Raw genomic sequence first — 23,439 nt, forward strand, 5'->3', positions numbered from 1 at the left:
TTTTATGTATTTTTATATATGTATTTACATTAACTGCTAAAAGGTATTAGAACAATGCATCAGTACTTTTAAGTGTTCACTTCTCTTTAAGACACATGAATGTGAACAAGTGGAGAACACATAGATCTCTTTTTCTGATCCTCAGTGGCTGGTATAGTAGGTAAAGATATATCCAAGTTTTAATCTTTTTATGTTTTCCCTTAATATTCTGACTTAAGTATTCTTCTTATGCATATTTTCTGATTCAAATCTATTTGTATATCAAAAGCATCTTGTCTGAGATTTCTCACTATAATTAAATGTTTACTAATTATCTGCCAGAGAAAGTGTTCAAAAAACATGTGGATGTGGCGCTTCAGGACATGGTTTAGGGGACATGGTGGTGCTGGATTAATGGTTGGACTTGATGATCTTAAAGGTCCTTTCCGACCTAGTGATTCTGTGATTCTGTGATTCTGTGATTCTGTGAAATAGTTATAACCTCATCACCACCTGTAAAAATCAGGTTCATTTGTAAAACAAATGATCTGAAAGTGGACTACTTTAAAAAAAATACACCCGAAACAAGCCGTGATCACAGTGATTTTCTTCCTATGTTTAAAAATGCTTTTGACAAAGACGGAGGATTTTTGCTTTATGAATGTGTGAAACAATGCAACTTTGATTATGGAGCTATTGCTAACATCAGTATATTAACAGAATATGAAAATGCTAGGAAAATCAACCCTTTTTTATAATTCTGTAGTTCTTGTACATAGTGAGTGCACTAGCCTCAAGATGACTTTCTGCTGACAGTTCATTTCTCAGCTGTTCGATGGTAGCACAGCTTCAAAAAAGCAGCAGCAGAACCAGGAGTTGTACTACGATTAAAAGGAGCACAGCTGACAACAGCAGCTTCTCTTTTGAAGTCATTAGAAGGGAAGATGAAAGAGAGAGCAAGAAACAAAAAACAGGGATGAAGGAAGAGCAGACAGAGCATATGAACTCATGAAGGATATTATGTTTCTCTGACAGAACTTACAGAAGAGCTTGGTGCCTGCATACAGAAATAATAAATTACAAAATTCTGGCTAATCAGTATATTCACATAGTATTCATTCACAAAACACTGGAGAGATTTTTATTTTACAAACGTATATAATATTGTATTTTACATTCGTGTAAAAGTAAGTAAGGTTATTAATATGGACAATCATAGCAAACGTGTATTATTTGAAAAGAAATCTAATTACCAGAGAGACATAGAACAAAAATGAAAGAGCAAAAGGAAAAGAAACTGGTGAAAAAAAGGGGAAAACAGCCTGAGGAATACTAAGCAGAAATGTAAAGCAAAGATGTTGGTAGATGCCCCATCCCTGGAAACATTCACGGTCAGGTTGGACGGAGCTCTGAGCAACTTGATCTAGTTGAAGATGTCCCTGCTTACTGCAGGGGGGTTGGACTAGATGACCTTAAAAGGACCCTACCAACCCAAAGATTCCATGATTCTATGATTCTATGTAATTAATGTTAAATACAGCATCAGAGTTCTACAAGATATGCAGTCCTCCACTACTTTCTGTGTCTGTTGTTCAACAGCCAGGAAGAGATCCAAATTTTTTTTTTTTTTAAATCTTAGCAGAAACCTAACCTGAGAAGAAAACCTACTGGTCCCTAAAAGAGTGGAATCTTGGGTTAAAGACCCATTTTAGGGGTAGCAAGGGGAATAGGAATGCCAGTGTGATGTTTTACTGGGAACCAACAAAGAAAAAGCAAATAAAATGACTGCTAGAAATCATGTAAAAATTATCCCAAGTTCCTGGAGCTGTGTCAGCTCAGTGTCAGGGTGAGAACTGAATGCATATTGCTGCATACTGACCCTCCCTTCTTTCTTCTCTCTGGGTTCATAAACGGACAGGAAGCTGTTGACACAGTCCATGGATGTCTCAGTTATGGATAACTGGAAAGAAAATGAATGTGTGATTCTCCACCAATGCCACTCTATCTTTCCAGAAAGTGCAAAGATAAATGTTCTAAAGAATGTGAAGTGCTCAAACACTGCTGTAACAAAATCTCTATAAACACCTCAAAAATAACAATTTTCCACAGAAAGTATGAACAGCTATTAGGCTAGATGCAGGATGAGTACATTATCTAGAAAAGAAAATACTTTTTATTAGAACACTAATAATTGAAGTCAGATAATCAAAATCAGAGAAAATGTTTCAACTCTCTGAAATTCCAGCCAATCATTTTTATTTTAATCTTTTTTTCCAAGAATCTGGAAAGTGATACTGAAATGCAAACATTTCTTCATATTTTCTATGGAAGTCAAGAAGAAGGTATGTCAGTAGGAAATGGGAAGTGATATATTCTTACCTCAGAAAATGGAAACTCTCAAAGAAGTTTAAGGCACACACATACTGTGGCAAAACATGTAAGAGGAACTAGAACCCATGAAAACTTAAGGAAAAAGAATCTCTGTCTGTGCCAAAAACTAGAGTCTCTTAACTAAAAACAGAGAGAACAACTGTGCAGGGCAAGTATGACCATTCAGATTAAAGACAAAGATAAAATTGAAGAGTTATAACTATATGCAATTAGGATCAAATTAATTTGGGTAAAAATTGAAGTAATAATTATCCTATGATAGTCAATATTAAACATTTATAATTTATATATGCATTGGTTTTGAATGGTTTAATTATTTTACAAGCTGAAAATTGCTCTTTTTTGTTTTCTGTGATTTAACTTCATGGTTATGTTACAGCTGGAAGTGTACCACATTACAAATTAAAGCGGGTAAAGATCAAAACTCTCAGGCAGGACTAATGTAATAGCTTTAAACATCTTTGATCATATTTTTATGTTTTAGGTAATTGGTCTATGGAGGTTCTATTACCAATGGTTACAGATTTTTTGAGCGAAGAATTAATTTGTATGATTTTAGAAGTCTGTGTTTAGATAAGATGAAATATGCTCCAGAATCTCCCCTAATGTGAAGGAACCCTAGAAATAGTCAGCTAAAAAAAGAGTAGAAGAGGATGTAAACAAGTGAAGGGTTGGCAGGATGCAGGTGCAGGAAAAATGAGAAAGTGCCACATGCAATGTTTCTACTGAGCCCTTATTTCTCACATCCAGGATAATGAAGAACGTTAGTTCTACAGATATCCATTAATAAGAAAATGGAATTTTAAAAATCTGGCATAGTTTGTATTCTATTAGATAGATATGCTGTAGAGGAATTCAGGGGTGGTATTAAAACCACCACTTGTTCAACTGTTTCTGTAATTCCTACAAAGAAAAAGCTAATACCCTTCAAAGTTGTAGACATTCCTGTAGCAAATAAACATTATATTTTCCATTTATAACCTTTTGTTAGCTGATTTATACTTCTGTGTCTCTTTTGTAATCAGGAGAAGAAAGCAATGCTTTTTAGCTGTATTGAAAAAAATCAAATCTTTTCTTTTTTCCACCAAAGATCCAGATATAAAATTCAATTAACAGCATTTGCAGAAACACAGAAGTTCACTGAGAACTGCACAATCTTTAGAATTACTGTTAATTGCCACCAGGTAACAAGTCAACTTTCTCCTCTAAATCCATAAAGAATACATACTTCTGTGACATATTCCCAGTTCTTTTCAAAAAGGATTGAAATGGCATTTATAAATCTGCACTCCATAACAAAAGAATGTGTACTTATTTTTCACTGCCTGAATCTCATGGCACACATTCATTTCCCTTCCCTCATTAGAGTCTTCTTTACATGGGCCACAGAATCAGACAGTATAGAATACTTAAATTTTCTTCTTAAATACTGATTTTACTTCTGTTCTGCTGCCACTCAGGGTCTGCTATATGTTATTGTTCCTAAGATGTACATTTCTTTCCAGAGCAGAACCTGCCATGAGATGCCCAGCCTTATGTGCCATGTGTATTTTCCTACGTAAGTCAGGGGTTTGGACAGAGGGAAGTACGAATCTGCAGATTTTAGTAAGAAACATTATAAAAACTCAACAGCAATCACTAGGCAGCTTGAAGGAGTTCAACAAATAAGACAACTATAAACAGTAAGTATAAAAAATTGGGAGGACAGTGAAAGAAGTTAAGATATAAATTTTCTTTCTTTTTTGAAATTTTAGTCTTTAGCTTCACAGGTAATTGTTCTACCCATATAGAATCATAGAATAGTTTGGGTTGGAAGGAACCTTTAAAGGTCATCAAGTCCAACCCCTCTGCGATGAGCAGGAACATCTTCAACTAGAGCAGGTTGCTCAGAGCTCCGTCCAACCTGACCTTGAAGGTTTCTAGGGATGGGGCATATACCACCTCTCTGGGCTACCTGTGCCAGTGTTTCATCACCCTCATTGTGAAAAAGTTTTTCCTTAGATCCAGTCTAAATCTACCTTCTTTTACTTTAAAACCATTACTCCTTGTCCTATCGCGACAGGCCCTGCTAAAAAGTCTGTCCCCATCTTTCCTATAAGCCCCCTTTAAGTACTGAAAGGCTGCAATAAGTTCTCCCCAGAGCTTTTGCTTCTGTAGGTTGAACAACCCCAGCGCTCTCAGTCTTTCTTCCTAGGAGAGGTGTTCCATCCCTCAGATCATTTCTCTGGCCCTCCTCTGGATCTACTCCAACAGGTCCATGTCTTTCCCGTGCTGAGGGCTCCAGAGCTGGACGCAGGACTCCAGGTAGGCTCTCACCAGAGCACAGTAGAGGGACAGAATCACCTCCCTCCACCTGCTGGCCATGCTGCTTTGGATACAGCCCAGGATACAGTTGGCCTTCTGGGCTGCGAGTGCACATTGCTGGCTCATGTTCAGCTTTTCACTCACCAGTACCCCCAAGTCCTTCTCGGCAGAGCTGCTCTCGATCCCTTCATCCCCCAGCCTGTAGTGATAGCAGGGGTTGCCCTGAGCCATGTGCAGGACCCTGCACTTGGCTTTGTTGAACCTGGTGAGGTTCACATAGGCCCGTGCCTTGAGCTTGTCCAGGTACCTCTGGATGGCATCCCATCCCTCAGGTGTGTCAGCTACACCACTCAGCTTGGTGTCATCTGCAAACTTGCTGAAGGTGCACTTGATCCCACTATGTCATTGATGAAGATGTTAAACAGTACTGGTCTCAGTATGGACCCCTGAGGGACACCACTCATCACCAATCTCCATCTGGATATTGAGCTGTTGACCATTACCCTCTGGATGCAACCACCCAACCAATTCCGCATCCACCCAACAGCCCGCCCATCAAATACCTATCTCTCCAATTTAGGGAGAAGGCTGTTGTGGGGGATGGTGTCAAAGGCTTTACAGAAGTTCAGATAGATGACATCTGTAGCATCCATCCACTGATGTGGTCACTCCACCATAGGAGCCCACTAGGTTGGTCAGGCATGACTTGCCCTTGGAGAAGCCATGCCGGCTGTCTTGAATCACCTTGCTGTCCTCCATGTGTCTTAGTATAGCTTCTAGGAGGATCTGCTCTATGATTTTCCCAGGCACAGAGGTAAGGCTGATTGATAGGTTGGTAGTTCCCAGGGTCCTCGTTGCTACCCTTTTTAAAAATGGATGCAATGTTTCCCTTTTTCCAGTCTCCAGGGACTTCACCTGACTGCCAGGACTTTTCAAATATCATGAAGAGTGGCTTGGCAACTACATCAGCCAATTCCCTCAGGGCTCTGGGATGCATCTCATCAGGTCCTGTAGACTTATGTGTGTTCATCTTCCTAAGATGGTCTTGAACCTGATCTTCTCTTACAGTGGGAGGGACTTTACTTCTCCAGTCTCCATCTTGCAGTCAACCCGTATCCAGCATCAGAGAATCAAATTTATACACCTGTCTGAAAAGTGAATATCTTTGCAAAGATATGTGGGAAAATAAATGAAAATGACATCATTGCTGGTATACATCTGACAGATTTTCATATATAACTTCATTATATAATGAAAATGTCCCTTTCAATTTTTAACTTAACCATTAGAGCTGAAATATTATTGGGAATATCAAGAGTTTCTTAGGTGTAAGTTCTAGTGAAATGGAACATTATGTTTGAAAACTTGATTTTAAAGCACTCATCACAAAATCTTTATCCTTGCACTTACCAGAACCAAAGAGGCAAGGGCCTGCTAGGAAGCCCATTTTCTTGCTTCTTGTTCCACTGTACAACTACTGTTTATAAAATTTCTAATAAAAGGATGACAAAACATTTTTACCACTTGATGAAAACCTGTGAAAATCATTCCATCCACCACTGATATGAAATTATATTTCCATAGAGAATCATAAACAAATTTTTTACAGTAATATATGTTACTGGAGAAATTTCAAATGGAAGTAAAGCACAATAAATTAAATAAAGGCTAGGGAAAATTTACATATGTTAAACATAATTTACATGCTATGGAACTGTATAAAGAAGGTAAAACTGAGGTTGGCATACAGAAAAAAACCCCTTCTAGAATACCTATGGTGGGAGAGTTCCATGCAAACCCTCTGACAAAGCTTCAAAGATTCTTCTCCTAGCATACATAAAATTCTGTGGTTCACTAAGAAAAGGAAATTATAATATCAAACCCACTTCAGTTTTAAAAAATGCTCTTACTCAAAAGAGTAAATTGAAATATGCGGGAGGACTTATGGGAGTGTGGTAAGGAGGAACTAAAAGCCTCCATCCATTGCCACTTCCTCAGAATTTCCTTGGAGCCTTTCATTGTGTTGACAATGAGAGAGATATAAATTATGAAGTGCACAGTATGTGTTACTTTTCCATCTAAAAACACAGTGAATATTTTTAATGTCTGGAGGCCCCAGACAACTGGAGGCTTGCCAATGTGATGACCATCTACAAGAAGAGCCGGAAGGAGGATCCAGGGAACTACAGGCCTGTCAGCCTGACCTCCGTACCAGGGAAGATTATGGAGCGATTCATCTTGAGGGTGCCCACAGGGCATGTGTAGGACAACAAAGGGATCAGGCCCAGCCAGCATGAGTTCATGAAAGGCAGGTCCTGCTTGACCAACCTGATCTCCTTCTATGACCAGGTGACCTGCCTAGTGGATGAGGGAAAGTCTGTGGATGTTGTCTGCCTGGACTTTAGTAAAGCCTTTCATAGCGTCTCCCACAGCATTCTCCTAGAAAAGCTGGAGACTCATGGCTTAGGCAGGTGTACTGTTTGATGGGTAAAAAACTGGTTGGACGGCCGAGCCCAGAGAGTTGTGGTGAATGGCATTAAATCCAGTTGGCAGCTGGTCACAAGCGGTGTTCCCCAGGGCTCAGTTTTGGGGCCAGTCTTGTTTAATATCTTTATCAATGACCTTCATCAGAGGATCGAGTGCTCCCTCAGTAGGTTTGTGGACGACATCAAATTTGATGGGAGTGTTGATCTGCTTGAGGGCAGGAAGGCTCTGCAGAGGGATCTGGACAGCCTGGATTGATGGGCTGAAGTCAGTTGCATGAGGTTCAGCAAGGTCAAGTGCCGGGTCCTACACCTTGGTCACAACAACCCCATGTAACGCTACAGGCTTGGGGAGGAGTGGCTGGAGAGCTGCCTGGCAGAAAACGACCTGGGGGTGCTGGTTGACAGCCGGCTGAACATGAGCCGGCAGTGTGCCCAGGTGGCCAAGAAGGCCAACAGCGTCCTAGCCTGTATCAGAACTAGTGTGGCCAGCAGGAGTAGGGAAGTGATTGTGCCCCTGTATTCGGCACTGGTGAGGCTGAACCTCAAATACTGTGTTCAGTTTTGGGCCCCTCACTACAAAAAGGATGTTGAGGGGCTTAAGCGTGTCCAGACAAGGGCAATGAAGCTGGTGAGGGGTCTGGAGCACAAGTCTTATGAGGAGCAGCTGAGTTAACTGGGATTGTTTAGTCTGGAGAAGAGGAGGCTGAGGAGAGACCTTATCGCTCTCTACAACTACCTGAAAGGGGGTTGTGGCGAGGTGGATGTTGGTCTCTTCTCCAAAGTAACTAGCAATAGGATGAATGGAAATGGCCTCAGGTTGCACCATGTGAGGTTTAGACTGGATATTAGGAAAAAATTCTTTACTGGAAGCGTGATCAGACATTGGAACTGGCTGCCTAGGGAAGTGGTGGAGTCACCATCACTGGAGCTATTCAAAAACGTGTAGACGTGGCACTTGGGGACATGGTTTAGTGGGCATGGTGGTGTTGGGTTGACGGTTGGACTTGATCTTAGTGGTGCTTTCCAACCTTAATGATTCTATGATTCTGTGATTCAATGATTCTATAACATGTCAATATTAAACTGGTTAAATATTGGTACTAGCTTGGATTTATGAAACACACCCTTGTGCAACAAAATTCTCCAAGTTCTACTCTTCTTCCAGATATTATTTTTCTTTACTTTTAAAATAAAAGACTTTCACCCCTTTCACTGCTGAAAAGCAGTTAGCAGTTTAAATATATATTTTTCTTGTTGTCAGTGTTCCTTTTGAGATTTTCTGCAGTGTGTGATTGGCTCTAAGTTTCATAGCGGACTACTAGCTTTTAAATTTCATATTTGGTAGGAGAAAAAAGCATTAGTTTCTGCTGCTGGTACTGAAAGATTTTGTGTACTTGTATACATGAAAGTAACTTTCTCTTATTAAATGCAATTTAAGAACATTCATATTTTCTCTGATATTCAAAAGCAGGAACTGTTTCAATTATAAGGACATAATCTGAGAAAGACTACAGAATTTATTTTGAGGCAGAAGCACGTTGAATATATTTGGTATGATTTTGAATGTTCTAAATTGGTATTCCCTCTACCTAATCTGGTGGGGTTTATTTTGCACTGATTAAATAAAATGTAACATCATAAAGTCCCTAGAATTATGTAGCATTTGTATCTATATATGTATTAGGCATAAGGGAACTATACTTTTGTTAAATCAGTACTTTTTTGTTTTTTATAAAAACAACAGTAGAAGCAGATTCACTGGGATTCAGAGAATGAAATTAAGTAGCATAAGGCAACTATCAGTTATGCCCACTGTAGTCTTCTCCCTTGGTACACAAAGAAGGCACCCACACCCTCTCTTCCTTTCACAACATCATTTCAGCTACACCTAAGCTCTCAGAACATAATCCTAAGGCAGTCTGCGTGCTTCATCCAGAGTTTCCTAAAATTCTTCAATCTCCAAGCACTGTCTACCCAAAGTACTGAACCATACTTGTGAGACATATGAAGTATGTGCAAATTACCTGCCTTACCTTACACGTTTGTCAAAACTAAACACATAAAATGTGACAATTTCTAGGTTTCCCAAAACAATTTGAAAACTTACAAGCAGCAAAGCAGAAATTCCACAGCCCACATAGATTTGCATCATAGTATGAAAGCTCAAGATAACATTAATTTTATGATTCTCAACACTATTTTAAGGACCCCATTAATTCAAAGTACAGGTTAGCTCTCACCTGATAATTACAGAAAGCTAAAGAGAAAAGGCAGAGACATCTTCTAAAAAAATTATCAAGTTTAATATGCTTTTCAATGCACTTTCATTTTAAACGATGATTGTGAATGAAAGTGTGGAACACCTGCTACTAGCTAAAACTTGGTTTGTAACTCTGCCTTGTGTAGCTGGATGGAAACAAAAAGGAGAGGATATACTGTTCTTTGTGTAATTTCTGGATAAAATACAATGGAGAATCAAGTATCTTATATTTGTAATTATGGGAAAGCATAGATAGTGAAAGAGTTGGAATTTTATTTTCATTTACAAATTTTGCACATTTGATGCCTGCAAAGATAAGCAAATTCATTATGTGTGAAATAGTTGAGCTATAAACTAGCATCCAGCACCACAAATTCTGTTTCAGAGCTACTCCCACCACCATCTGTCCCCAACTTTGTAAATTTACTACTTTCAGATCAAAATATTTTCCAACAAGTAGTGATAGAAACAAATTTGGCTCTGATTGTAGGAGTACGGTACACTTATCCAGGTTTTCAGAAACACCTCTTTCTCCTGAAAATAGCAGGAGGAAGTCTCTTTTTTAAGTCATGAGGGCTTACGGGCAGGTAGCAAGCTTTATTTTAACTTTTGCTGGAAACCAACTACTTCACAGTGATGAGGCAAAAAAAAATCATTAAATGACAAATATATTCAAAGTACTTCTAGTGACCTTCCCTGAATACTTCTTGAAGGACAAATAAATCCTCTTTACATCGAAATAACTAACTAGTTACTAGGTACTAACTAATAACTAGTAAAAACCACTTCAACATAAAGAACTGCCACATCACCATTTATCCATGATTCTTAGCAAATTCTGCAGCCATGTGGCTTAAGCAGTTGCAGTAGCCCAGCTATAACATAAAAGGATTTGAGATAGCATTTTGAAAAGCAGTAAACATAAATGTTCAATTTGGGGCTGTGCTATTTTACACCTAAAGAAAGTGTTACACAGGTTATAATAAAAGGCAGAATTAAATGATGCCATGAAGCTTACACTACTTTTAAACCTGGCTTATAAATATTTACATAGTGCAGGTGAATTCACATATATTAATTCCAGATTAATGTAAAAAATAACAAAAATTGATCAAAATAATGTATATTAAATCAACAAAGTTTCTTAGTGTAGACAAATCCTAGGAAGCTGCAATGAACAGAGAATGCTTCTAATGATTTTGTCCTTGTGGAGTAAATCTATCACATAGATTGTACAAACATATTTTTCTAGCTCTTCCTGGATCCAGGAAGAAATCACCTCACTTTACAAGTTTTCCATTTGGATAGAAATTACAAGCTAAAATATATAATGAAATATTCAACTGGCAGAGAAGCCTATTTTTCTTGCTGACTAGTGAAAAGCATTCTGTCTCAGAAGTTCAGGGCATATACTGAGAAATGAAATATGCAGGCAAGAAGCAACATTCTTATGTGGCATCGACAAGCATACGTCCAAGTCTGCAAGTATACTCTCCAGGGACCACAAAAGCATCCTCTGAAGTGTGAAATCACAGTAAATGCTCCGAAATATGGCAAATTTGCAAAACTTAAGATACTTCTGCAAGTCAAAAAATCTTTGGAACCAAGATCACAATTATAATAAAAAGTGAGTCTCAACCCAACTGTGGAGAAGTTGTTTCTCTGTAATTGTTCAAAATTTCTTCAACATTTGTATTTTAGGGCTGTAACACTTATTACTGGAGTTATGTGCTTACTATGTTCTTTCTTGCCAGGAAGCAGCATTTTCGGTTGTAAGTTATGTTTTGCTCAGTGAGTCATAAATTAAAGAACTTTCCAGAGGAACACAAAGAATGATGGTTCAAATTTTATAACGCATCATGCATTAGAATACCAAAAGGCTTCTACTGCATTTTAATGACTCATTTTGCTGCTGAATAGGAAATGCCAGCTGATGTACACTAAAGTTAATAAGGACCTGAAGGAGCTAAAACTGGTACTTAGCTTCAAGTATCATTGGTACTCACTGTAAAGAATTGTGCCATTTAGAGCAGTTGTTTTCACCGTCAAGTACAAAGTTGTCAGATTGCTTGTTTCCTGCCCAGATGCAGTCCTGGTTTCAGATACAGATGTCAGAGAAGGTAGTTCCAAATAAGAATTTCCAGTGAAGGATGGAAAAAAGAGTGCTGTGTCTGAAATGAATAACCAAAAGCAAATTTTATTACTTTATTACAAAATAGAGTAATAAGATACAGTATAAGCAGCAAAGCACATTTAAAAATTTCAATTTTTCTGAATACCTGTGAATAGCGTAGTCAACTATGTCATTTGCAGAGCATGCATATAAATTTATTTAATTTCAAACATTCAAGTTAAATATGCAGAAAATCAAAATGTTCTAACATCTGCATATTATGAGAAGTGAAAAGACCATTATAGGAGGGACTACTGCTAGAAGATGCAATAAAGTTTAAAAGACAGTCACAAATTTTCATCTTTACAGATATGTCCATGCAGAAATTTTGTCCTGTGACATCCCTGTGAAGTACTTTTGGTTTATAGTTGTAAAGAAGAAACATGGGGTTTATTCATTTTGAGGATACTGAAATGTTCTGGGTTTGAAATTATGATGAGGATGCTATTGGACAGTACCTACATTTTTCCACTACACTACTCCTGTCTTGAAAATAAATAATTGTGAGAGAAAATTTTTAACTATGAAGGCTTAACATTTGCAATATCTATTGCATTAATTACCTTTGTCATTACGTTTTGGGTTTTTTTTTTCCTTCCCCTGTAGCTGTGATAATAATACCACTCAAGCAAGAAAAAATTGAGTAAAACTAACTGAGGTTTGGCAGGATGTCTTCCTGATGCCATAAACATCCTACTTAAGCAATGGTCCTTGAAGACTGTCCAAATTCATCACGAAGGATATGGTTAAGGAACGAGCAACAGGAAAAGCCATCTGAGTTCAGGTAATATTTTTGTAAAGAAATTTTTAATATAATGAACTAAAACTATACAATGGATTTGTGAATGATAATTACACATTGGCATGACTAGTATTTGAATATTTTTTTCAAATTTTTTGTTCACTTCATTAATTTTTTGTTTGTTTGTGAAATCTACCCATGGTTTATTCTCTTCCATTTTTATTGGACTTAAGAATGAAAAAAATGAAACACATAGTTAAACAAGCATGTGTTGAAGGGCATTCATTAAAAAAAAGAACACCACAATCTGACAGCAGAAGAAAGGCAGCATGGAAAGCAAGAAGTAGTTATGTTTCTAAATGGTAGATCTGGAAAAATCAGGATTTTTGGAGAAAATGAAAAAAACTATGGGATGAAAAAATTCTCTTTGAGGGTGAGGTAAAGGTCAAAGGCATTGCAAATCAGAAGCAGACCTACACAATTATAAGAATGCCATTTTCTAATTAAATTCATACTTTCAAAAGAAACAGTACTAGCAGATGTAGCTAGTCTAGTGGAGGGCCACAAACATGATTAAGGGACTGGGGCCTCTTTCATATGAGGAAAGGCTGAGAGAGCCAGGACTCCTAAGGCTGGAGAAGAGCAGGCTCAGGTAGATCTTATCAATATTTATAAATACCTGATTGGAGGGGAATGCAGAAGAGGGAGCCAAACTTTTCTCAGCAGTGCTCCCAACAGGCAATGGGCACAAATCAAAAACCAGGATATTTCACCCGAACACATTAAAACACTTTTTCACTGTGAGGGTGGTCAAATACTGGCACAGGTTGCCCAGAGAGATTTGTCAAGACTCCATCCTTGGAGATTTTAAAAACCTGACTCTATGTGGTTGTGAGAAGCCTGCTCTAGGTGATCCTACTGTGCTTGAGCAGGTGGTTGGACTAGATGACCTCAAGAAGTCCCTTCCAACTTCAACAAATTGATGATTCTGTGGTCTTTCACAGAGAGGCTCTGTGCAGACATTAACTCTTATTCTTCAAATGTAGTGCCTTCAGAAACCTCAGTGTAGTACAGTACTCACAATATAGTGGTACATATTGCAGCTAAAGCTATTAAAATATCTTTTATTAGGCAGTTTAAAAAAAAATACTTAACTTCCAGCTTACCTGACACAATTTAGTTTCTACATGAAAAATAATATTTTGTGAAGTTTCTTCCGGCTAGCTGAAGGGGAGGGGGAGGAGAGAGAAAAGAGGAAGGGAGCATAGAGGATATCCCAGCAATCCTGAAAGGAAGGGCAACCTCATCAGTCCTTTAGCTGGGATAGTTCCCTTCAATGGAGAAATAAAGGATGGTAAGGTATGGTCTTCCATAAAGACCTGCAACTTTCCTGGGAGTCCAGCACCCTGCATCCAGAGGTCTTTGCACTAATGGATAGCCAAAACTACTGAGAAAAATGTTATTTATTTCAACTGTAGCGACTCCACCTGCAGTGCTGAGCCCACAGCAGCCTAGGCCTCCGTTGCCAATGCAGTGAAGTCCTCTCAGGAATCAGCAGAAGAGATGTAGTAAAGAGAGAGACTTCACCAGAGACTTAAACTCATACCTGGTGAACAAAGCCATCCAGAACTGCAAAGATGCAAGGCACACCCTCTTCCCCATGGTGTGCAGGCTATTAGCCTGCCCATCCTCAAAAGACATTCTCTGCCCTAAAGCTGTACAACAGTTACAATCTGTTGCAACTGTATAACATCAGTAGAGAGGTCACTGAGAGCACAGGGGTTAGCCCTCTCCTTGGACAAACGGCCTAAGTGGGAGAAAACTGAACAACAGATATCTCCTGAGATACACAAACTGAGATTGATTATCTGCAATGTAGATCAGAAAAAAAAAAAATTTGCAGGTAGCACAATGAAGCAAAGAAGCCACTACAGGATTCTTAAGCTCAAGTCACCAAGAAAAAGCTCCTACCCAGCAAGAGGAGTCAACTGTGAGGCATTCCATTTCAACAATTGAGAAGTACTGAAACAGGACATGGGCAGCTGTGCTTTCTATGTCCCATACTGCAAGGGAGGGAGAGGTTTGAGGAGCCACAGGTCCTGCAGGGACAAACTTCCCAGCTTTAGGAAGCATGCTCTGACAGAACATCCTCTCTACAAGAAAATGTACCCTTGAAAACTCTCTAGAGCACTCTTCTCCATTTGGCTTAAAAGCTAACTTGCAAGTGTCACAAGCTAGCTGAAGTGCTTGAATAGCAGAGGAAAATCTTAACTGTTAATCACACTAGTTTGTAATTTTATCCTTTGTAACTTTGTTCTGTAACTACAAAATTGTTTTTTGCATATTCCCTTGTTCGTTAAAACTTGACAAATAATAAAGCTAATTCCGAGTAAAGTAATACACAAATGAAAACTCAATTCCAAAAGAATGTCTCAGAGGAAACTATAATTCAGTGGCAAGCATCAGTCAAGCAAGTAGCCCAGCATACAGCAAGCCAGTGAAGAGCATGTAGGAACCCCAGCATCCCAAGAGCACCTGTAGCAATGTCTACTAACTCTAGGTATTCTTGTCTTATTTGCATAAAGTGGAAACACATTTTAAATACCCTCAGTATTTGTCAAGCCACAAGCTATTAATTTTCAGTATTGCTGGATTTGGCAAAAGTAACAAAATCTAAGAACTACTTTTGTATCATTTTTTACATCTTGTGTTTTATCCTTAACAGAATTCATACATACAGCTAACTGTAGACCCAGCATTTGAAATTAATTCAGTACAGAACAGTTTGATAACAGGGAATAGTTTGATGCAATGCAAACAGTTGTTCGCAGCAAACTGCAGCCTCACACACAGCATTGCTCTTCCTAAAACTTATCAAGATCAATCTAATGAAACTCATTGTATTTTTAGAAGAACTTAGTAATAAACTTTGAGAAATTTCATGAAGATATGAGTGTTAGGAGATCTCTAATAGTGGTATATTATCAAAATTGTAAGAAATCCATAAACAAAAGAAACACCATCATTCTAAGTAAAAATCTTGTCAAGTTGCTGCTATATTATACAGATAACTATAGAACCATTCTATAACGTTATATTAAATAGTAATACAAAATTCCTGACAAAGGATTCTAAAAAAGATAACATTTTATGGACCATAAGAAATCATTATCTCAAACATATTAATGCTTTCAATTTATACATATAATTGGTAATGGCAGATAGTGAAAAGACAAATAATGTTTAGCATACATATATAGTACATAAAGATGGTTGTGTAAACTGTAAACTCTTTCTAAAAACTTAAAATAGTAAGCTATTTGTTTCAATAGCCTTGAAACAAACACCTATATGCTGTGAAAAAACTTGGAATAAAAAGTAACTTTTAGGAAAAAAAAATAGTAAATGCATGTATCTACAAGTAGAAGAGTATCCACAAGTACCTACAAGTATAGATATCTATCTATATATACAGATATCTACTTGTGTATCTACAAGTAGAACCTATTCTAAGATAGAAACCATGGTTCTGAAAAATCAGTTGTTGCAGAGTCTGTGTATGAAGAACCTAAAATCTTTAGGTTTGTGGTTAAATACACAGGTAGAATAGTACAGGCAAAGCTGCTTTTCTGGAATCTCTTTTTCCACTTCCCTCCTTCTTCTAGACTCTGAATTAGCAGGAATTAAAGTCCCATGCAGCACTGAGCATGGCTGCACACTGGTAGGTTCCATGAGTCAGAGACAAAGAGGCATATGCTGAACTACAATAACCTAATAACAGAAATACTGTCAATGCCAGATATAACTGCATATAAGACTTTACCACAATATGAGAGTATTTTACACTGTTTTCTAGTAACATTTACAGATCTTCATATTTTAAGATGTTTGCGGGCAATAACTAATTTTGTACTTCATTTATTTCACAGGACAGGCTGACAGAAGAAATGATTATTTTATTCTCTCCTGGGGCTACTAACACTGTCAGCTCTGTCCATGACCCCAAGGGACTGTTCCACTATGGCAGTGGTCTCCAAAGTGAAGGGCATGCACTGCAGGGGGTATGCAAGACAATTCACTGGAGTACAGGAAGAAAAATTTTAGAACTGCAGTAGTATAAATATGTAATTTATAAATACATATATATACATTGGCAGGATGTCCTCAAAAATTTTTTACTGATGGGGTGCCCAATCAAAATAGTTTGGAGACCACTGCACTAGGGAAAAACTGAAGGTCAACAAGGACTGACCAAGCATGTCTCTCACAAGAAGGAGAGGGAATGTAATGGAGTCACCAGCACAGCAGTCCTGTAGCATGGAGAATTTCTACAAAGGAATTGCATTATGATTCTTGGACCTATGTGTAAAATCTTTGAGCAGAATGCAACTTTTTGAGATATTAGCTGTTACTATAACAAAACAGTGACAAATGTGATGCTATACGAATAGAGGATAGTGAGAAAACTAATACGGTACAACTTCTCAAAGTCATAAGTTCTTTTAGAGCCAGAGTATGTCCCTATTTCAATAACCAAAATGGCTTAATGAATTTTAGTCCCCAAACTGTATTTTTTAGAATATATAGGTGTCTAAAATCTAAATTGATTAAACTCAGGACCCTATCTGCATATAACTTTCATATTTAAATACTTAAATATGTCTAAGATCAGGAAGCAACATAATACAATGATAAACAAAATTAATATATAAAAAAATTTTGTAAGTACAAAGCACAATCAACTATAAGTAATATAACAGTTTTTCAGGTCTCAATTATACTGGAAGAAATATAAAAAATTGCTTATATTTTAAGGGTAAAAAAGTACTTCAAGGTACAATACCTGCAAAAATTGATAACAGCAACTAGAGAGTTGGGTCTTGGATTCCCTAAACAGCACATACAGATGTAGACTAGACATAAAGAAGAAATTTTTCACAGTGAGGGTGGTGAAACACTGGCACAGATTGCCCAGAGAGATGGTAGATGCCACATCCCTAGAAGCATTGAAGGTCAGGTTGGACTGGGCTCTGAGCAACCTGATCTAGTTGAAGATGTCCCTGCTCCTTGCAGGGTGGAAGTTGGACTAGATGACCTTAAAAGGTCCCTTTCAACCCAAACTATTATATGATTCTATGATGCTATTTGCTAAGAATTACACTTTAGTGGTTTAACTGAAGGATCAAATTTTCTACTGAAATAAATAATCTGGGATGTTATTGACTATAATTTTCATAATAACACATAGCATAACGAGAAAATGTTGACAAAACTTGAACAAGTTTCTATTCTAATCCTATTTGTCTGAGTTAGAAAATAAACAGCTGTAAGGGGAAGAATACCATTTTCCACTGCTAGTAAATTGGAACCAGTCTATTTCCACTCCTAGGTCTAATCTCCATTTGCATTGTTCGCTTTTTGTGATGTTTGGCTTAGTACTGAATTCTATTAAATTCTATTGAATTCTATTAAAAATAGATTTTTTATAATCTTGAAGATAGTAAGACCCACCAACTGCACCAGCCATCGCTAAGTCAATTCAAATGAGAAATAAGTAACACTTTTAATAGTAAGGATGAGTATCAGAAAAAACCCCACCACAAAACTCTAGAAAGGGAAGTAATGCCTTCATCTTCTGGTAGGAGACATCTGATAAAACATCTAACCAAACTGTCTACAATCTACAGGGTAGATAACTGCATTGAAAGCCCTTGGTCCTCTTTGATAATTAAGAGAAATGGGTAATCCTAGGATGTGATTCTCCTCACCTTATAATAAACATCTAAAATGGCCAGATGAATCACGATGTAAAACCACCTATTTCTCTCCACTTGCTATAAAAGGACTTGAGGGTCCTTAGCTGTAGACATGTACACCGCCAATATCTGAAGTTAGATGAAATTTCCACTCTTGATGTCTGTGTATCACCAAATGGCCTGCTAGAGGATTTTCTTTAGGCAAAAACAGTAGATCTGACTTGAAATATTAGAGAGGATTAGGATGAACAGGATATTAGAATAGTTAGTCAGGGGCTTAAACTCTGAATTTGCTATTTGTATTTTTCAATTACAGCGGTAAACATCTGTGGTGAGCTGACCCTGGCTGGACACCAGGTGTCCACAAAAGCCACTCTATCACTCCCCTCCTCAGCTGGACAGGGGAAAGAAAATATAATGGAAAAGCTTGTGGGTCCAGATGAGGACAGGGAGACATCATTCAGCAATTACCATCACAGGCAAAACAGACATGACTTGGGGAAAATTAATTTAATTTAATACCGATCAAATCAGAGTAGAGATAATGAGGACTAAAACTAAATCTTAAAACACCTTCTCCCCCACCCTTCCCTTCTTCCCAGGCTCAACTTCACTCCCAATTTCCTCTACCTTCTCCCCCTGATTGGCGCAGTGGGATGAGGAATCGGGGTTGTGGTCAGTTTGTCACACAGTGTTTCTGCCGCTCCTTCCTACACAAGGGGAAGACTCCTCACACTCTCCCCCTGCTCCAGCATGGGGTACCTGGCATGGGAGACAGTCCTCCATGAACTTCTCCAATGTGGGCCCTTCCCACAGGCTGCAGTTCTTCATGAGCTGCTCCAGCCTGGGTCCCTTCCATGGGGTGCAGTCCTTCACGAACAAACAGCTCCAGCATGGGTCTCCCACAGGGTCAAAAGTCCTGGCAGCAAACCTGCTCCAGCGTGGGCTTCCCACAGGGTCACAGCCTCCTTTGAGCATCCACCTGCTCCAGTGTGGGGTCCTTCATGGGCTGCAGGTGGAGATCTGCTCCACTGTGGAGCTCCATGGGCTGCAGGGGGACAGCCTGCCTCACCATGATCTTCACCATGGGCTGCAGGGGAATCTCTGCTCTGGTGCCTGGAGCATCTCCTGCCCCTCCTTCTTCACTGACCTTGGTGTCTGCAGAGTTGTTTCTCTCACACATTCTCACTCCTCTCTCTGGCTGTAATTACTGTTCTTTTTTTTTGACCCTTTCATAACTATGTTATCCCAGAGGCACTACCACTGTCACTGATGGGCTCGGCCTTGGCCAGTTGTGGGTCTGTCTTGGAGCTGGTTGGCATTGGCTCTATTGGACATAGGGGAAGCTTCTAGCAGCTTCTCACAGAAGCCACCCCCGCAGCCCCTCTGCTACCAAAACCTTGCCATGCAAAACCAATACAACATCCTAGGGCAGAGATATGAAACAGACAGATTCCATGCTTGTTCTTCTTTTCCATAACTCAAAGAATATAGTAGAAGCACAGGTGACAAAAACTTTGCCAACCAGTACAGCAAACCTTTTCTATATTACCAAGAATGGAGGTGTTCCCGGCAGGCAAAAAGTCAGTTTAGCAGCAGTATCAAGGGACTGATGAATACGTGACTTGCTCTATCCATCTCATGCGCACAGAATGTCCCAGGGAACCAAATTTAACTGCCTGAGAGTAATACATTCTTTTATCTCACATTCACGGTGGGAAGAAAATCAAAGTGAAATAAATATGATTCAGAAGATTCCTAGGGATTATGTCTGGTACATACAAAAGCTGACTTGGGTATTTCATAAAGCATCACACACACCTACAATAGTACAGAAATACAATAATCATTTCCTCAATGACTGTAAATTTAGAAATGTACAAAATAATTGATTAGGTGGGTTCAGCTGTTTCCAGACAATAAAATATGAAACAAAATAAATCTCACCCTTGCTGCTTTCAGTCATTTGTTTCAATGCACAAAACTCTTCTGCTTGCTGTAACTGAACTCCTACATCACAAGTCAAAAAATCCTTATGAAATAAAATGCACAAGTTTTTATCAGGCCAGCCTGGTACCTTGTTGATAATGCTCTCTCCTGTCAACTGGGAGATCTGAATTCAGATCACTGACTTAATCTCTTACTTTGCAGATAGCTAGGGGCTTCAAATGGTAGAAAGACAGTATATTTAATTGTGAAGACTCAGAGGAAGCACTGAGAGGCAATGGGTCATATAAGCAATCCTTAAAAGGAGGACATCTTTAATTTTCATTGAAGGAAACTACCATGCAAGTAGAGCAGTTTTAGATGAAAAGAGTTTAAAAAGTTGTAGGAAAATAAAGCAGATGATGCTTGACCGACCTGATCTCCTTCTATGACCAGGTGACCTGCCTAGTGGATGAGGGAAAGGCTGTGGATGTTGTCTACCTGGACTTTAGTAAAGCCTTTCACAGCGTCTCCCACAGCATTCTCCTGGAGAAACTGGTGGCTTGTAGCTTAGACAGGTTTACTCTTCGCTGGGTGAGGAACTGGCTGGATGGCTGAGCCCAGAGAGTTGTGATGAACGGTGTTAAATCCAGCTGGCGGCCGGTCACAAGCGGTGTTCCCCAGGGCTCGGTTCTGGGGCTGGTCTTGTTCAATATCTTTATTGATGATCTAGATGAGGGAATCAAGTGCTCCCTCAGTAAGTTTGCAGATGACACCAAGTTGGGTGGGAGTGTTGATCTGCTGGAGGGTAGGAGGGCTCTGCAGAGGGATCTGGACAGGCTGGATCGATGGGCAGAGGTCAACTGTATGAGGCTTAATAAGGCCAAGTGCAGGGTCCTGCCACAACACCCCCATGCAATGCTATAGGCTTGGGGAGGAGTGGCTGGAGAGATGCCCGGCAGAAAAGGACCTGGGGGTGCTGGTTGACAGCCGTCTGAATATGAGCCGGCAGTGTGCCCAGGTGGCCAAAAAGGCCAACAGCGTCCTGGCCTGTATCAGAAATAGTGTGGCCAGCAGGAGTAGGGAAGTGATTGTGCCCCTGTACTCGGCACTGGTGAGGCCGCACCTGAATTCTGTGTTCAGTTTTGGGCCCCTCACTACAAGAAGGATGCTGAGGTGCTGGAGCGTGTCCAGAGAAGGGCAACGAAGCTGGTGAGGGGGCTGGAGCACAAGTCTTCTGAGGAGCAGCTGAGGGAACTGGGGTTGTTTAGTCTGGAGAAGAGGAAGCTGAGAGGAGACCTTATCGCTCTCTACAACTACCTGAAAGGGGGTTGTGGCGATGAGGGTGTTGGCCTCTTCTCCCAAGTAACCAGTGATAGGACAAGAGGAAATGGCCTCAAGTTGCGCCAGGGGAGGTTTAGATTGGATATTAGGAAAAATTTCTTCACCGAGGGGGTGGTCAGGCATTGGAAGAGGCTGCCCAGGGATGTGGTGGAGTCGCCATCCCTGGAAGTGTTCAAAAAACGTGTGGATGTGGCGCTTCAGGACATGGTTTATGGAACATGGTGGCGCTGGATTAATGGTTGGACTTGATGATCTCGAAGGTCCTTTCCAACCTTGTGATTCTGTGGTTCTGTGATTCTGTGAATTTCCCAAGCAGCCTGGTAACACACTGCAAACATTCAATGAAACACGGAACAGAAGCAGGTATGATCAAAGTGATGGCATGGCTTCCAGAGTGAGAAACGGATCAGGCCTATTCAATGTGCAGAGCGAAATGTTAATAAGAAATGACCACTCCATGTTTTGTAAAACAAAAAATAGGGGCACTCAACGATACAATCAGGTCACAGGCTTGAAAAACAAAAGTAAATTATTAATAACTTTTCACAGAATGCATATTTGTTTTGTGTAATTTATTGCCACAAGACATTATATGGGTCAAAAGTATTAAAATAAAAAAAAGAAAAATTAAGAAAAATACAGGAAAACCAATCCCCCAGATCAGCAGTGTAATGGAACCACAACTTAGGAAATCCTCATTTCACTGTTTGATGGAAACTGAAGTAATGTACTTTGGGAAAAATCACAGTTGCCCTGTTTTTTATATCCCCTTCAAAGTGTTTATGACTGGTTTCACTCCGAGACAGGATATTGAGCTAGATGACTTACTGGCCTGATCCAGCTGGTAATTTTTATGTGAGTTGTTCTGCTTTCCATATCACTTCTAAGATGGCATGACATAAGAAAAGAGATATGCACACCATTTAACATAAAGGAAGTTAATGATTCCATAGGTATCTACAACATATAGCAATTGCTATTACGTAGTGCCTAGAGATCAAGTTACCCTCCTCTTTTGCAGCTGCACTGTAATAAGTAGATCAACCTAATGTAAATGTGTTATTATTTCAGGAAAAAAAAAGATATCTTGATAGCTTTAACATTCCTTAAATACTGAGAAGCTTGAGAGATAGCTGCATGTCTGGCAAAATGAAATCATAGTAAAGCAATTTGATCGTCATATGCTTTGGGAAACAGGGAGCCATAAGAAGGAGAAATTATTTTCATATTCCTGTTCTGTAGCCCTCATTGTTCTTCTTCCAGCCTCACATTTTAGGAGAAAAAAATCCCTTTGTTTTGCCTAGAACCTCAGTTGCTGTAGTTGCTGTACATCAGCAAAGTTATAACTGCATCATTTTATAGCAGATGAGAATTCAGTATTTCCAGCCAACTCCTGTGTATCTGTAAAAGGAAGAAAATCGCCTGTCTCACAGAATAAGATGAAGCTTATTCAGTTAATGGTCATGAAACATGCTAAACTGTCCAGCTGAGAAATGCTATGTAATTATTAAATTCTGTTATTTTTTAATGGCTATTACATAGACATGTAAAGTAAGAGGAGTAAGTGGAACAGACTGACATGAGAAAAGAAAAAGGAAAATTATTCATTCATATTCAGTTCAAGATTTTGTGAAAACAGGTATGACAGTAGTATCTCAAAAGAAGGTATGAAAAATAACCAAGAAGTTGGGTGTTGAAAAGATCCGAAACAATCTAGTTGTTGTTAGCCCAAATCCACAAACAAAATTAGCATCTTACTGCCTGGTTTTAGTAGTTTTGAAAACAACCCAGACATATATCTTTTTCTGTTTGATTAGTTTCATCTCGAAAATTTATTACTTTGCTCCGAAGTGTGTTGGATTTTGAAGGGAAAAGAAGGTTCCTAATTGATAGTAGTACCTAATCAGATGTATTTTACCACCTGCATTCAAAATGATGCATAAGTGCTTAAGTCTTTTCCTGAATTTGACATAGAGGAAATTGGGAAGCTATTATCTAATATTTTCTTCAAGCTCAACATACTTGACAGGAAATATGATCTTCCTGCAAAAACAGCAGTTTTATCTATTTAAAAAAAT

At 39.0% G+C, this 23,439-nt stretch overlaps 1 protein-coding gene across 1 annotated transcript in view; it reads right to left on the reverse strand.

The window, feature by feature from the left end:
• EYS (eyes shut homolog) overlaps positions 1-23,439 on the reverse strand; it is a gene marked incomplete at both ends in the record, with an annotated part of 830,586 nt that overhangs the window by 172,224 nt on the left and 634,923 nt on the right. Inside the window, one exon of the mRNA XM_081998016.1 lies at positions 11,423-11,591. Within this exon, the coding sequence (XP_081854142.1) occupies positions 11,423-11,591 (169 nt within the window). The remainder of the gene's footprint in view (positions 1-11,422; positions 11,592-23,439) is intronic.

Source organism: Phaethon aethereus (genome assembly GCF_964289735.1).
Source record: "Phaethon aethereus genome assembly, chromosome: 3".
In the NCBI taxonomy this organism is placed as follows: domain Eukaryota; kingdom Metazoa; phylum Chordata; class Aves; order Phaethontiformes; family Phaethontidae; genus Phaethon; species Phaethon aethereus.